General features: G+C 53.6%; 1 protein-coding gene across 4 annotated transcripts in view; it reads left to right on the top strand.

Annotated features, from left to right (window-relative positions):
* The window catches only part of FLNB (filamin B), a 136,730-nt gene extending 130,730 nt beyond the window's left edge, over nucleotides 1-6,000 (top strand). For all 4 annotated transcript variants that reach the window (XM_065933406.1, XM_065933405.1, XM_065933404.1 and 1 more), the window contains 3 exons: nucleotides 2,022-2,240; nucleotides 3,359-3,562; nucleotides 4,403-6,000. In XM_065933406.1, coding sequence (XP_065789478.1) covers nucleotides 2,022-2,240; nucleotides 3,359-3,562; nucleotides 4,403-4,590 — 611 coding nt within the window. In that variant the 3' untranslated portion in view covers nucleotides 4,591-6,000. The remainder of the gene's footprint in view (nucleotides 1-2,021; nucleotides 2,241-3,358; nucleotides 3,563-4,402) is intronic.
* Nucleotides 6,001-16,025: the final 10,025 nt, after the last annotated feature.

Genomic DNA, 16,025 nt, shown 5'->3' with positions numbered 1-16,025 from the left:
AGCACAGCCTTGGCCCAGCACCTTTCACCCACCTTCAGGATGGAGTAGGGCTGCATCAGACTCACAGGGTCTCATCTGTACACACATGGGGATGCGGGTGGACACTGGAGAAAGCCTGAGAACAACGACAGAGACCCAGTGCAGCCAAAAAATTAATTAAAAAAAAAAAGAGCAGCAGTAATTTTGGACTTCATAAAACAAACAAAAAAAGCAAATATTACACTAGAAAAATAATGTGTAACAGGGCCATGCCCACAGATGTCCTGGGTCCTGGTTCTAGCTGGAGGCAGTGGTAAGAGGGAACACCTGTGTGTGGATTTTCTTTCTCCCATCCACTCTCGGGTGAGTGTGCTAGCTCTGGGTTAGACAGACCTTCTGTTTAAAGCCCAGTTCAGTCAGTCCCCAACTGTGTGACTTGGGTTGAGTGGTCTGACCTCCCTGAGCCTCCACTTTCATCCTAGTAAAATGGGAATAGTAAGGGACCCCACCTGATAGGTTGCTCTTGGCCTCTAATTCCTTATTTCTCTTTTTGCACCTCATCTTCCTTTCTGGACCCTCACAATCATGATGAACTGATGCTTCTCAGGGATGGAGCAAGAGCAAGGCCAGGTCTTTTCATCTTCACTTTAAAAGTATCTTTTTTTCCCTTGTTGTCACTTGCAGCTACTTCCTGGAAATCCTGTCCCTTGTTTGCACAGCCTCCTGCCTTTACCTGCAAGGCCTTGCTTCAGCAGCGCCTGCTGTGAGGGCTTCTGAAAGGCACATTTGAGATAGTTGGGGGGAACAGGATGGGAGGGGGAGGGTTGCTGGGACAGGAGCCTCAGGAGCTTCCAGAAACAGCTGGGTTGTGTTTGGGGTTGCGTGATAGCAGTTCCTTTGTTTTATTGATAACCAGAACAATAATTCTTTCTCTGGCCTCGAGCTATAATTAAACCAAAATAGTTCCCAGCTGGGGCGGGGTCCGGGGCTCTGGGAGGAGCACAGCCCTGCATGGGCATGCTATGCCGAGGGTGCCCCATAGAGGGCGCTGCGGCGGGTGTCTGGGCGCTACCTCTTCCTGCTCCGACCTGGAAAGGGGGCTGGGGGCTGGGGGTTTTTGCAGGGCCGTGGGCTCAGGCAGGAATGCCACTGTGATGGTTGGCTGGCACTCTTTCCTGGCCCAGCTTTCCTTCTATCACAAGGCAGGATATCTGTGCAGGGGGCCCTCGTGTACCAGGCAGGTAGGAAGTAGAATGTCCTGGAGCCGGGTTAGGGCGTCCGAGGCAGCCCGGAGACAGACCGGGGCTCCGGAGCCACGCAGACGTGCTCCGATACCAGCTCTGCCACTTCTCCTGTAGCTCCGATTGGCATGTGGTTGAACTTCCCTGAGCCTCAGTGTTGTTTGCTAAAGAGGAATCACTGGGCGCGTAGCGCTGGGCACAGGGTCAGGAGGCAGAGTGGTGTGAGTGGTAATTAGCAGAGCTGCTGTCTGGTCCCTTCTCGTTGCTGGTGTTCACGGCACAGTGCAGGGGCCGGCAGAGCCCGGAAAGACGGCTGGCCGTCTACAGGAAGGTGTCTGGGGCGGGGAGCCTGAGGAGGAAGGAGGCAGCCCTGGGCATCTCCAAGTTTACCCAGAGGAGAGAGAAAAGGTCAGAGGGGCCTACGCTCGCCCCACCCCTGGAGGCAGAGCCGCTGGGGGCTGAAGCAGCACTTCGGCACACAGTGATGACTCGCCCTCAGCCCCGGCTCGTGCCCAGAGGAGAACAGGGGGTGGGCTGAGAACAGAATGCCAGCCACACTCCCGCCTGGACCTTGGAAAGGGGTCACCATTCCCCAGGGCCTGAAGTTCTCTGTGCCGGGAACTCAAAGCTAGTACAGGTGGGTTCCCACACCACCAAGATGAGCCCTCTGTGAGGGGACCTCTGTGTTCCCCGCCACTGCTTCAGGGCCCCCAGAACACCCCCCAGACCCCCACCACCGCCACCACCGCCAATCCCTCCAAGCTGTTCCTGTGAGCTTTATTCCCGCTTCCTTTCTTCCAGGTATCCAGTCAGAATTTTTCATCAATACCACCCGAGCAGGGCCAGGGACGTTATCCGTCACCATTGAAGGGCCGTCCAAAGTTAAAATGGATTGCCAGGAAACCCCCGAAGGGTACAAGGTCATGTACACTCCCATGGCTCCCGGAAACTACCTGATTGGCGTCAAATACGGCGGGCCCAACCACATCGTGGGCAGCCCGTTCAAGGCCAAAGTGACAGGTAACAACCAAGTGACTGTGACGTTCATGTTCCCCTTGCTAGCAGGGGAGGTGATCTTGTTACAGTATCGGCAGAGCTAACTGCTAGTAGAAACTGGATGATTTGAGATACGTTGAATCTGCCTTGAATCTTGGAGTAAAGAAGTAATAGGACATGTCAGCGGGGACTGCAGTTTCAAAACTTGCAGAATAAGCAGGGAGAGCAAGGGTGTAGAAGATGAGAAAGCATGTTAGGTCTCTAACAGAAAAGGGGTGCTTACATATTTGAAATCGTATGTATTTGTTTAGATCAGGGCCTGAAAAATCCCCTCATTTCTAACCTTCACTTTTAAAAGAATCAAAAGTGTTTTTTTTTTTTAATAAATGTATAAAAACGTGCCTTCTTCAGAACACTGAAAAAAGTACCAAACAGTAAAAACCACACCTCAGCCCACCACGCGAGAGAACTACCATAAGCATTGTGGTGAATTCCTTCAACATGTCTCCTTTTGTCATATAAGTAGTATAGTTCATTGCAGAAAATTACATTAAAAATAAATTAACTTAAAATGTTGAAATTCCCTGACAGTCTAGTGTCTAAGACTCCGTACTCCCACTGCAGGGGAGCTCAGGCTCACTCTCTAGTCGGGGACTATAAGATTCCACATGCCGTGGGGCATTGCCCACCCCTCAAAAAAAAATTAAGAGAAAAGAATTACTTTCTAATATGTAGAGCAAATCATTTTTGATATTTTGTTAGTGTTCTCCCACACTTCTACACAGCTTAGAAATATTTTACATAAATGGAAGATGTCCATTCCATAGGATGGCATGTGGTTATATGGGAGGGATTTCCAGATCAAGGATTTCCATCAAGTCAACCAAGGCCAGACTTCCCAATATTCCCAGAAAGCCAGATCTTAAGTTGTGTGGGGCAGGACCGTAGAACTCCATAGAAGACAGCAGGCAGGTTGAGATGGGTAAGCTGTGGCATTTAGATCCAGGTGTTGGGTGTGTGAGGGAGAGGTGTGGTGGCTTCTGGATCCCGGTGTTGGGGAGTTGGGGCTCTCCTGGGATTTCTGCTCGGGACACTTGCCTTGTCTGACCAGTCACACCCGTTTCCTCCCTCCCGTGTCCCAGGCCAGCGTCTGGTCAGCCCCGGCTCGGCCAACGAGACCTCCTCCATCCTGGTGGAGTCAGTGACCAGGTCCTCGACAGAGACCCGCTACAGTGCCATCCCCAAGGCATCCTCAGACGCCAGCAAGGTGACCTCCAAGGGCGCAGGGCTCTCGAAGGCCTTCCTGGGCCAGAAGAGCTCCTTCCTGGTGGACTGCAGCAAAGCCGGTAGGCAGCCTGGCCCTGCCCGGGGAAGGGAGGGTGTGGGGGCCACCCTCTGTGTCATATATGTTCGTTATCTTATTCTGCGCTGAGTATTTTTAAATGATCTGCCTCTTGATTTTTTTCAAATGACCTCAAGGTACATAGGAAAGGTTTCATTATCCCCATTACACTGAATCAGTAACCTGGCCTGTTCTCTGCCACTAATTACTTTAACTGCAATCTGACGGGTATTTATTTGGGTGTCAGTGTGATTTAGTTGCCTAGATCCTGGCACCTGGCACATCTGGCCAGAAACCTGGCTCCACCACTTACTTATTTCTCCCTCTCTCCCTCCCTCCCCAGTGCTTATTAGCCACGTGCCCTTGGGAAAGTTACTCAATGTCTTTCTGAAAGTCAGTTTACTCTTCTCTAAAATGGGAATAATGATATTCCTGAAGGTTCTCAAGAGAATAAATGAGATTAGAGTAGCCAGCGCTTACATAGCCTTTTTACTATATGCTAAGGGCTTATAACAATTCCTCTAAACCTCACCAGTAGCCCAAGAGGTCTCTCTGTTTTTTTAAAACACTTTCACCCTCTGTTTACAGTTGGGGGAGCTAAGGCAGAGAGAGGTGAGGTTCCACGTCCAAGGTCACCCACCTAGGAAGCAGCCGGGCAGGGATTTGAACTTGTATGAGTCCCCTGTTCTCCCACCTCTCACTGGCCCCAAGCATCACATCCGAGAAGTGTAGGCAGTAACTGCGACCTTTCCTTTGGCTCCCATCTCCCCTCCTCTTCCTCTGCCTTCTTGGGTGCATCCTCGCGACGTCACCACCTTCCTCTGCCCCCTACCCCCACGCGCAGGTTCCAACATGCTGCTGATCGGGGTCCATGGGCCCACCACCCCCTGCGAAGAAGTCTCCATGAAGCACGTGGGCAATCAACAGTACAACGTGACCTACGTGGTCAAGGAGCGGGGGGATTACGTCCTGGCCGTGAAGTGGGGAGAGGAACACATTCCCGGCAGCCCGTTCCACGTCACCGTGCCTTAAAACGCTTCCCGTCGGCCCGGCAGCCGTGCTGGCCGCTGCTTCTGTTGCTCATCTGTTCACTCGTTTTATACAAAGTCCTCCGGCCTGTTTGTGGGACTGAAAACCCCATCCTCAAAACATGGCCTCTTTTTTTTTTTTCCCCCTCCCTTTTAGTACAGAAAGAAGTCCTAAACTTGACTCTTTAGGAACTTGTTGGGGAGTAAGGAAGTGAAGATTGATGCAATAGGCCTGGCCAATCAGACCTCTTGTGGCACAGATCACCCCCTCCGGACAGAACCGGAACCGACCAGGCTCCTATTTTTAAGAAATGAAATTAGCTAGTCAGTTGACAAAACAAGGCTGGGAGGGGCAGGGGAAAAGAGGAGATGTAGTTTTTACTGTCATTTGGAGAAGGAGATGACCGTGTCATGTGAACAAGGGGTACTAGGTGGACTCCTTTGTTTTAACACTACTACCGCCCCCCGCCGCCCCCACGGGCAGAGTCCGAGGTGACGGACTGGCCGAAACGGCTTCCTGGTGCCTCTGCCCTCATCCTGCTGCTTACTTCCCTGCAGGGTCCTTGCGTGTGACCATCTTGACAGCCAGGTCTTTGCTTTTGTTTTCAAAGTCCATTTCCACCACCGGGTCTGAGTGGTGAGCAGTCCCCCACTTGCCAAAGATGCCCCGCCCCACCCCGCCTTGTTTTAAACCAACACGAGTCCCTGTTCTCAGCCCGTGCTCCAGCCATTGGTCTGTCTGTCGAGTTTCCAGCACGTCCAGAGAGACCGCGGACGGGTCTGAGGGTTAGCGGAGGCCTCGTGCACCACCAAATGCTCCACACTCACCCCCAGTCAGCCCCAGCGTGGCCTTTTTCTGGAAAATAATTATAGAAGGAAACCTCTGCCGACCTTTGGCCTGAAAGTCAAGGAATGATGGGAGGGAAGGACCACAGCTCATTCACCATTTGCAGAAACAAGGAAAACATATTTGGCCCCAAGGACATGCCACCCGAGGCTGTTGGGAAAGAAAAGGGCAGCTGCAAAATTCCGAAAATGGGGTATAAGGCATTTTGCATGCCTTCTTGCACACCTGCTTTGGAATAAAAATGAGAGTGTTGGGGGGTCGCTGGCTGACTGCAGGGCCCGGATATGTAGTGTGATCTGAGCAGGCAGCCCTTTCAGACTGGCTGCCAAGCCCTCACGAGGTGGCTGCATTCATGGGTGGCATGGGGCGAGGTGGGCGACCCTCCCCAAGGTGCAGCAGCTGGGGTTGCGTGTTGGCAAAGCCTACCTGTTAGAAACTGGAACTGCCCGAAGCCTGATGTGGAAGGACCACAGGCCTCGTGAACTGGGACGTGGAAGTGAAACTGGAACCAAATGCCGACTGTAAATTGTATCTTATAACTTATTAAATACGATGTTTGCTCCATAAGCTCCCCGGGTGTTCTTGGATGGTGTCCTTCCCTAAGTGGTTTGAGGCTCTGACCCACCCTCCCAAACCCTGGCCGAAAGGATGCAGATTAAGCCACTTGTCTCAACAGGGAACTTCATCTCTTCACTGGGGGATGTTCTATTTCTCCGCAGGCCCGGGGGAGGGGGGGGGGGCTAGTTTATCAGGGTGAGGTGCCTGGCACCGACATAGCCTCCTGGGGAAGTTTGCTGCGGTTTGCCCTGGTTGAGAGTCCCAGATATGAAACCCACTGAGGGGAAGGCTGTGGTTTTATGAGAGAGAGAGAGAGAGCCTTTTTCCTAATGGGCTGTGAAACCCTCACTGTAGGGAATGTATTCAGGCAAGAAGTGGTGTCACCTGTCACTCCTTGGGACAGCAAGGTTTGGAGTTGGTGGTGAGTCTTCCCTCGCTCTGCTCCTTGCTGCTCAGGAAGCTTCTCCTTGCCGTGTGCTTACGACGCCCTTAGCCCCTGCCTCCTGCTGCAGCAGTGCTGTGATACGATTTTATGGCGAGGATGCTAACTCAGATGCTGCGGTAACATGTTTGCTGTCTCGAGGCTCACTGGGGGCGGATTCTGGCCCCTGCCTTTTGTCCCCAGAGTGGGAGCTCTGCTTCCCTGCTTATCTTGCTGTGGGAGCAGAGACACAGCAGGAACCCAGGATCCCTCCCTCTCCCCTGGGCACCAGCAGGTGCCATGATGACAGGAAGTCCATTCTGAACCCCCAGCCCTGCACTGGGGGTGGCGGGGGTGGAGAGGAAGGCTTCTTTTGGTGTGTATCCTTCCTGAAGCCCAGCGGTGATGCGTGTATACCTCTGAGAGGTGGGAGGAGGACTGGAGGGATGGAGGGTCTTGCTGCCCATCGTTCTGGAGAGAGCAGCCTTGTCTGTGGGCCTGTGCCGTGAACGTCTGTTCCTGGACTCCAGGACATCCGTGGGCTTTGTGGAATGCAGGCTGTCTCCAGTGGGTCTGGAGAGGCCACGGTAGGCTGCGTTTGCCAAAAGAGATCCCACCCTGTTGAAGCCTGGCTGGTTTCTGGGGAGGCAGCATTTATAAATTAACAGCTGGACTTTAGCATCAAGTAACCTGGGGATTACGTCCTGGCTCGGCCGCTCACTGGCAATGTGGCTTGGGGAAGCTGCTTCACCTCTCAGAGTGTGCCCCCGCAACCCCCAGGAGAGGCTGTGAGGGTCAGCTGAGCGCCCTCTGGGAGCTGTGAGAGTCTTGGCCACTGCTGTCTGTGATCAAACCCTGCCAAAGGTGATGGCCTCCTCCACAGGCTACTTGTTGGTACAGAGGTGCTGCTCCTGGCGTTCCCCCCAGCAATTACATGAAGGACATCTCAGGATGAAACCTGTGCATTTCTCAACTGGTCAGTGGCTAGTACCACAGCTCAGTTGTTGTCTGCACCTGGACTTGCTGCCATGGGAACCAGCTGTTGTTTGTACAAACACCTTGAAAACTTTGAAACCTGACCCTTTACCAACTGGGTGCCAGGCCCTTTCTGACTTTCACTGGTTGACTCTGCCCCTTGCCAACCAAGAGCTGGCTGGACCATCGCTCTCTGGTGACCAGTGGAAATTAGGCGCACAACAGCTTCCAGCTGCCATGCAGAGACCTCCAACTCAGAACAGGTCTGTCCCCCTCCACGCCCAGACACCCTCCTGTTCCTCACCCAGTTTCCCTCTGTGGCTCAGGGAAGCAATGCAGCCAGGGAGGAAGCCTTTTATTAATGTGGGCCCTTGTCCACATGTCTGGTCTTAAGACTTCAAAGGGGCCTTGAAAGCCACATTTTGATGAGTTTGGTGTAAAATGAGTTGGGCACACAGGGATTTAATTTTCCTTGAAAACTGCACAGCCTTAGAAATTAGCAGAGCAAAGATTAATGGCGAAATGGGTGCTCAATCCTCGTCAACCCCCCCCAAGTTTGTATTTTAAAATGGGCAAGATTGTTAATTCAAGTGCCCTTTGGCTTTAGTGTTTGACCAAAAGGATGGACTCTCTCCAAGTCTCCATTAACTCGTGGGAAGATGGGGTTTTGTAATCAACTAATTTCAACTAATGAAAACTCTCCCAGAAACACAGCTTGTTTGGCTAATTTTTTCTGCTCCTCACAATAGCAAATCATAACTCCAAGAGGGAGTGAAAATGTCACATCGCTCAAGGCAAGGCTGAGTCCCATTTTTTCCCTCTGCTTTGTCCTCAGGGTGCTGCCCAAACACATGGTGGGAGGAATCCTTCTAGACAAAGAGATCCTTTCTGCTTTGTGATAAGGCTTTTGTCTGGGCCCCTGAGCCCACAGGGGACCAGCTCATGTGCAAGGAATTTAGGGTGGCCCACCCTACACCCCTTCTTTCTTCCTCAAGAGTTCTCCCAAGCAGCCCCGCAGGAGGTGGGGAATTTACAAGCCTGACTTGTGGCTCGCATCCAAGGGCGTTCAGTATGTTGGGCCTCCTTTATCTCCCCAGGACAAAGCTCGAAGATGGAAGAAACTGCAAGCCTTTTATTGCCCACATTACTCCCTCTGCCTTGACCATGACCGCCGCCTTCCCAAGCACCAGACACCTCTCCCTGTCAGCGTGGGCATTCTTAGGGCAAAGCTGATGCTGGGCGCCAGTGGGGTGATATCAGAGAAGGAAGCCGTGGCAGAGGCACCAAGCCCCGGAAATGCCTGCTTCAGGCCTGCTAGGAGCAGCAAAGGAAACTCATGTGTGAGAAACACTCAGCAAGCAGCAGGTCAGAAAGTCTGGCTTCCAGTCTCAGTTCACACACCTCAGGCAGTTACCTTCTCTTGTGCCTCAGTGCCTTTATCCATAAAATGGGAAGATAATGGGGAAATCCACTCTAAAATGAATCTTCAGAAAGATCTCACAACACATCCATCTCCCAACTGAGCTGCCGGGAGAGGGGCTGCATGAGTTTTGAGGAGACTCAGCCTCACAGGGGGAAGCACGGTGTGTGGAGAAACTTTATCATGGGGGCTATTAGCACAGGCCGGCAGATTCAGATCTGTGACCTCCGGCCGATCACACACACTCACAGGAAACAGCGCCTCCCTTATCTTCTCCGGTGACATGGGGTAATGGGACCTACTCTGTAGAGTGCTTTTAGGATTAACCAACAAGATGCCGTAGAGAATATCACTGACAAGGTTCACAAAATTATTACTCGCTCAGTGCCTAAAATGATTCTTCTGCTCTGAGGGCTTAATTCCAGGAGAAGCTACTTTAAAGGCACAATGATGAGTCCTAGGAGAGGCCCTTGGACAAAGTTACAGGCTGGGGATTAGGGTTGGGTCATCAGCGGGAGTGGACAGCATGGGTCCCTGGTGGCGTGGGGGTGTGGCCAGAAGGCTGCGTGGAGGCTCAGGTGCACCTGTGACCCTGCTCACATAGACCAGAGGCAGGTCTGGGGGCTGCCCCCACACTTCTAGGGTGGGTGGTGGCTTTTATATATTTTTTAATATTTATATGGTTTAACCAGGTCTTAGTCGTGGCATGTGAACTCTTAGTTGCAGCATATGGGATCTAGTTCCCTGACCAGGGATAGAACCTGGGCCCTCTGCATTGGGAGCACAGAGTCTTAGCCACTGGATCACCAGGGAAGTCCCTGTTGGTGGCTTACAGACGAGTTTCAAAATCTATAGTAAGAAAAATATAAGTAACAATGCTAAGCACTGTTAGGATCACCTGCAGTTTTTTACAGGGGAGTGTGCCCGGGCTCAGAAAGGACAGTGATGATCAAGGCTGTGTTAAAACTGCGGAAGTCTAAACGAAAACTTGGGGTCCTGAAGCTGTTCCAAGAGGCCTTGCCCAGGTTGGACACCTTAACACGGGAACAGGATCTGAAGGCGGGTCGCCTTGTGGGTTGTTGGCTGTCCTTGGGCCCACGGAAAGGCAGCACTTTAGGGGTGCCTCTCTGCACCCTCCCACGGAGAGGGGAGGCCTGTCCGCTGGGTGAGAGGACAGCTGCCTGGGCTGCTGTCACCTCAGTGACCACCAGGGGCGGCCTCAGACACTCAGATACTCAGGCACCGTGGGGAGCCCTGGTGGTGGGGAAGGCACAGGATCCCGAAGCTCCAAGGGAGAAGGATGTCCGCCTCCACCCTCTTGTGCTCTGAGCACCTGGCCTAGCCAGTCTGTGGGTGGGGGCGGTCTGGGCCACGGATGCCTTCTTGAGTTCTCCACCCCACCACCGTTTGACCCCAGGGTCTTGGCACCCCCAGACCCCTAACTCTAGACTTTCCTCCCTCCATCCTTACTTAACCTGCCTCGTGGCAAGAGAGTTGCCATGAACCGGTGTTCATGGTTCAGTTCTCAATCAGAGGACACCTCCTCCAGGAAGACTACCTAGACCATCCCCCTAATTCCCTGCCTGCCCTTCTATCCATCTGGTTATGTATCTGTCTCCCCTGGACGGAGAAACACTGAGGGTAGGAAGCCTGTGGGCTCTGTCCCTTCTCATCTACCTTTATACCTGGCTGGGTGTCTGGCACAGGGTCAAGAGAAAGTGAATGTTTGTTGAATGAATAAACGAAAGTACACCCGGCAGAGCAGAAAGGCGAGTGGCCCCAGGGCACTGTGGGTAAACCTCTCTCTGGGACAGGGAGGCAGAGTGTGAGGATCCAGGAGGCTGACTTCACGGTCCTGCTGGTGGGTCCTCCGCCCCATCCTGCCTCTGCCTCGCTCACGATGCCTGTCTCACAGGAGGGTCTGTAACGGAGCTGTGGGTTTTGGAGTCAGTCCCAGTGAGACCATTTAACAGAGCGTCACTTTTCTCACCTGGAAAAACGGCATAAGAAGTCCCTGAGTAGGGTTACTCAGTGAAGCCCCCAGCCCAGGCCTGGCGCACACGGGCAGTGTGCCCAGGGCCCAGTATTTCTTCAGGCCTCCCTTTGCCCACCTGAGGAGGAGGCTATGAGAGCCCCGGTAATCAAGCGGGTGGTTTAAGGCACATGGAGCTCAGACTAGCAGCTGGCACCTAGCAGGTGCCTGTTAGTCGTCAGCTGACATTTCCTCTGTGCCAGGCGCCGTTTGCCCCGTTGTTTACACACTGTCCTAATGTCCCTGTCTGAACACTGAAGGTCCCACCATCACCTCGCTGCACAGATGAGGCCGCATAGCTGTCAGGTGGCAGAGCTGTGTGAGGGGCTGGCTCCCAGCCACGTGTCCAGAGTCTCCTGGAGTGGAGACTGGACCTCTCTTTTAGACTCCCCTGGGTGCCTGGCACGCGGTTAGGGGTGCACTGGGTATGCCAGATAGAATAGAGGCTGTGGAACCCTATGTGCCACCAGGGATCCTCTGGGTATGAAGGGCAAAGGCGCCGGCCCTGGTTCCTTTAGGGGAGAACGTGGCCCCCTGCCAGGCAGCCCCGGGGGTGGGGGTTGGGGTGGCCTTGGGTCCTGTCTGTCCCACTGCCTGCAGATGGCCCCCCAGTGCCCCGAGCAGGGCCTCGGCAACTCAGCCCTCATTGGCTGCACGTATCCCTGGAGACGAGGCACCAGCGGTGCAAACACAGGCTGCAGAATGTTCCCTTCCGCCCCGGCCCCTCCCCCACACTGCCATGAAGGATCTGTTCACCTCCCAGAAGCAAGCCTGCTGGCAGGAGCACATCCGCAAGGAGACTGCAGCTCGGGTGGCCTGGAACCTCAGCTATGGCCACAAGCACCCAAAGGAGGGAGCCTTGCCCAGGAAGCGGCCTCAGAAGGCCCCCTTCCGGTCGGCCTTGGGAGCGGGGCCATCGCAGGCCACCAGCGCCCCTGCCAGCAAGGAGGTACCTGCTGGATGGCCAGAGACCAGGGGGCTCCAGGGTCAGCTGTCCAGGGGAGTGGGTGTCCAGGGCCCTGCGCCCAAGGTAGACAGAAGCTGGCAGGCCCAAAAAGCAACTCGGGGGCCTGCAGATCAGACCAAACCCGTGGGCTCAGGGATGAGGCAGGTCCCCCCCAGCACCCTGCAGCTGCTCTTCCAAGGCGTCTCCCACGACGGCCAAGGCCGGGCCTCGTACCTCCGGGAGCGGTATCGGCAGAAGCCCGAGGAGAAGTTTCTGTACCCGATAGTGTCATCCTGGGAGTACGGCTGGCACATGGGTAAGGGCCACCACCCTCTTGCCATTTCAGGCCTTGGCAGGCGGGCGCAGCCTTGCCCCTCATCACATTCCCCTGGTTCACTATGCTCTGAGCAGGGCTCCAGATTTCTCACACTCTGGACTTTCTTCTGCCCTCCCTCTGCTGGCTAACTTTCAGATGTCACCTCCTCTGAGAAGTCTTCTAGGAGTCCTCCAGGCAGATAAGCCCATCTTTGTGCGCTCATAGCTTTCTGAGTTTGCACAAGCACCATTGCCATTCCTTGAGTATCCCTCTAGCCTGGTGAGGCCTTGAGGTTCCAGGGCTTCTTAGTTAAGGTCATTAATGCCCTCCCAGCTCCCAGGTTGGGGCTGGCACTCAGGGACTGTGGGCAAAATGAATATGAACTAGGGAATGAGGCTTTGATTTGGAATCAAGAAGTGTGAGTTCAAATTCTAGCTTCATGACTTTCATCTTGTGTGAGCTCAAGCAAGAACCGTAACTTCTCTGGGCCTCAGTTGCCACATCCAAAAAATGGGGACAAGCAAGTACTGCCCTTCCTTTGTCAGAGAGTTTTGGGGGAAATCTGGTGGGAGAACACCTTGAGCGGGAGTTAGCTCTCAGAAAGCTGCGTGAGGTGGGAAGGACACACATTCCTTCTGCACGTAATCCTGGTAGAATCTTGTTCAGAACAGCCAGTAGGGGGAGAGGTGGAGCCATTGAATCCCAGCTCGGCCCCCAAATGAGTCAGCAAACCAATAGCCATAGAGCTATGCAGGTTGATATTATCAGACTGGGTTTGAATTCTGGTTCATTCATTTGTTCATTCACTCAACAGATGTTTACTGAGCACCTCGTATATGCTCTTTTTGTCCTGGAGTGTCCGGCAGAGAGCCAGACAGACATAGCCCCTCACAGAGGACTCGTGACAGACAGATGAAGTAGAGTCAGGCAGTGGTCCCTGCTACAGAACTGTGCTTTTCAATCTTTATTGTCATCTGGGGAATCACCTGGGGGTCTTGTTAAAATGTGGGTTGTGATCTTTCAATGAATTTCAGGGATGGGGCGAGATTCTGCATTTCTAACCAGCTCCCGCATGACACTGATGTTATCGGTTCGGTCCACGGGTCACAATTGAGGCTTTAAGAAGCGGTAAATCAGGAGACAGAGATAGAGGCGAAGGCGCTGCTCTGGTAGTACTCAAGGTGGCCAGCGAAGGCCTGCTGGAGCGGCATGTTTGAGTTGAGTCCCAGGCCAAATCTCCTCCATCAGATTCTTCTGAGAAGGGCCTGACTCCCTCTGTCTACAGAGTAAGATAGGCATCACACAGGGCTTCCCTGTTCCTCCTCTTCTGCTAGGCCCACGGGTCCATGCCCACTGCCTCTGAAACCCCTGCCAAGCACAGGGTTGCTGATGGAGCAGATTAAAATACAAACTGCCCAGTTGCATTTGTGTTTCAGATAAGCAATAACCTTTTAGTGTAAGTAGGCCACAAGTATGGCATGGGACATACTTATCCTGAAAAAAGGATCCATGAAACTCAGATGTAATTGGACACCCTGCATTTTATCCAGCAACCCAAGCACTGGTGTCAGAGGAGCTGGTTCTGAATGACCCCCTGGGTACAAGGGCAGTACAGGTTCAGGACAGAGTTTAATTTTCCCTCATAGTGTTCTGTTGAAGCCACAGTTGCTCCCAGAATCTCTGGAACATTCTGCTTAAGCTGTGTCTGGCTCATGCCCCTAAGCCAACCGGTTCATAGGCCAGAAGGGGGAACAGATGGACAGACCTTCTGCTGACCCCTCCTCTCCTCCCCAACAGTTACAGACAGGAACTGCGTCTTCCCAGTGGGTGTAAACAGCCAGGGAACAGAGGGGTTGAAGGCACTGTCTGGGCCCCAGCTGGGTCAGCCCCAAGTGACTTTTACACATAGAAAGCACTCGTGTAGTGCTTGGCACATAGTAAATGCGCAAGAAGTGGTTACTGGTATTATTTTTATTATTAGTTCAACAGGCAGAATTTGCAGCCAGTGGGCATTTGGGGAGCTAGTTCAGCCTTGGGCAGGACCCTGAAGGTGTTTGCCGTGGAGCACTGGAGAGAGAGGGGAGTCGCTGGACAAGGGGAGAAATGTGATGAGGGGGAAGTGAGCCTGGGGTAGGGATGCTGTCAAAATAGTTAACAACTAGAGAACCCTATGGAGAAGGCAATGGCACCCCACTCCAGTACTCTTGCCTGGAAAAACCCATGGACAGAGGAGCCTGGTAGGCTGCAGTCCATGGGGTTGCTAAGAGTCAGACACAACTGAGTGACTTCACTTTCACTTTTCACTTTCATGCATTGGAGAACGAAATGGCAACCCACTCCAGTGTTCTTGCCTGGAGAATCCCAGGGATGGAGGAGCCTGGTTGGCTGCTGTCTATGGGGTCACACAGAGTCGGACACAACTGAAGCGACTTAGCAGCAGCAGCAGCAGAGAGCCCTAGGTGCCATCCATCGGGACAGATCCTGGCCACGGGGCCAAAGCAGGGTGTTGAGGTTCCTATGCTTTGCCGGGCATACCGTTTAGTTAGTAGATTCTAAGGAAGGGGAGGGGGGCCTTAGATAGGGGTCAGGGGCTACTAACTGCACGGGAGCCTTTCACTGTCCAGCACCCAGAGCCGCTGGGGCTGTGTGCTGTGCTGGGCTGGCAGGAGGTGTGGTGGCCCCGGCTCCACCAGGCCCTTGTTGCATTCCAGGGGAAGCCATGAAGGACACCAGGCCTCCAACTTATGCCAGGTTCCAGCCCATCACAAAGAGCTTTTACATCAAAAGTAACATCTTCCATGTCTCACGGCGAACAGACCAGCTGATGTGAATGAGCTGGGGGTTCAGAAGTTGCTCCTGCCTTTTCCATTGGTCCACGTGGACCCTGCAGGGCAGAGACACTGCCAGCCCCACCCACCCCTTCTCTGTTCTATCCAGCACTGCCTCTGCCAAGCAGGGGAGGGGGCACAGGTCTACTCTAAGGTGGGATTCAGGGGGCCCCACCTGCTGTGACCTGTCTGCCCTCAGAGACCCTAGCTATTTGCAGAGCTCCCCACCCCTGCCATCACCATTGCCAGCCAAGCCACTCCTGGGAGGGAAACAATGAAACCTGTAACTGTTTCAGCAGCAGACCTGGGGCAGGGGAGGGGGCTCTTTCAGTTCTCAAGGTGCTAAGTGGAGCCGGGTATGGGGGGGGCACCTCCCTGGCCTTACTTTACATTCTGTTGAAGGGACCCGGAGCAGAACTGCTGAGTCCCAGGGGAGCCCACAGTTTAGGGAGGAAGTCGTTTCCCTGTTTACCTTCTGCACACACCAACCTCCTCCCACCCCACCCCGAGAACCTGTAAGGGTCAGGGTTGCCTCACTGCTATAACAAACGGCCCTGAATCCCAGTTGCTCAAACTTACTGACAAAATAAAGATATATTTCTTACAGCACAGTGCAATCTGAGGTTCAGCGGGTCACCCACCACAAGGTGATCTGGGGACCCCGGCTTCCCCCATTTATCTGGTGGCTCTGCCATCTCCGAGGGCCTCAGGGTCCTCGCCTGAATCCCCTAAACCCAACTGGGGGATGAGGGAAGACAGACTGAAGGACAGGAGAGAACGCGCCCACTCTTGACTACCCTGGCCCGGAGCTGACGAGCACGGCCACGTTCTATCAGTGAAAACAAATCACATGACTTGTAGAGAAAGGCTGGGAGTGTTGCGTGACCAGGAGAAGAGAAGAAAGGGTCCCCAAACATGTAGCCCATCTCTGCCAGAGCCCAGAGGGCCCTGTGGCTGCTCTGGGGGTGTGTTTGAGTTCCGCTACTGCGGAGTATGGAGTTCACGTGTAGACTGGCAGTTGTTTCCCGGGAGTATTTGGACCTGCACCCTCTTCAAGCGAAGTTCCCGGAAAGACCACTAGGTGGTGCTGTTGGAT

The sequence above is a fragment of the Muntiacus reevesi genome, chromosome 4 (assembly GCF_963930625.1).
Source record: "Muntiacus reevesi chromosome 4, mMunRee1.1, whole genome shotgun sequence".
NCBI lineage: Eukaryota > Metazoa > Chordata > Mammalia > Artiodactyla > Cervidae > Muntiacus > Muntiacus reevesi.
The sequence above is the reverse complement of the archived record's forward strand: the minus strand, read 5'-3'. Positions and strand labels throughout refer to the sequence as shown.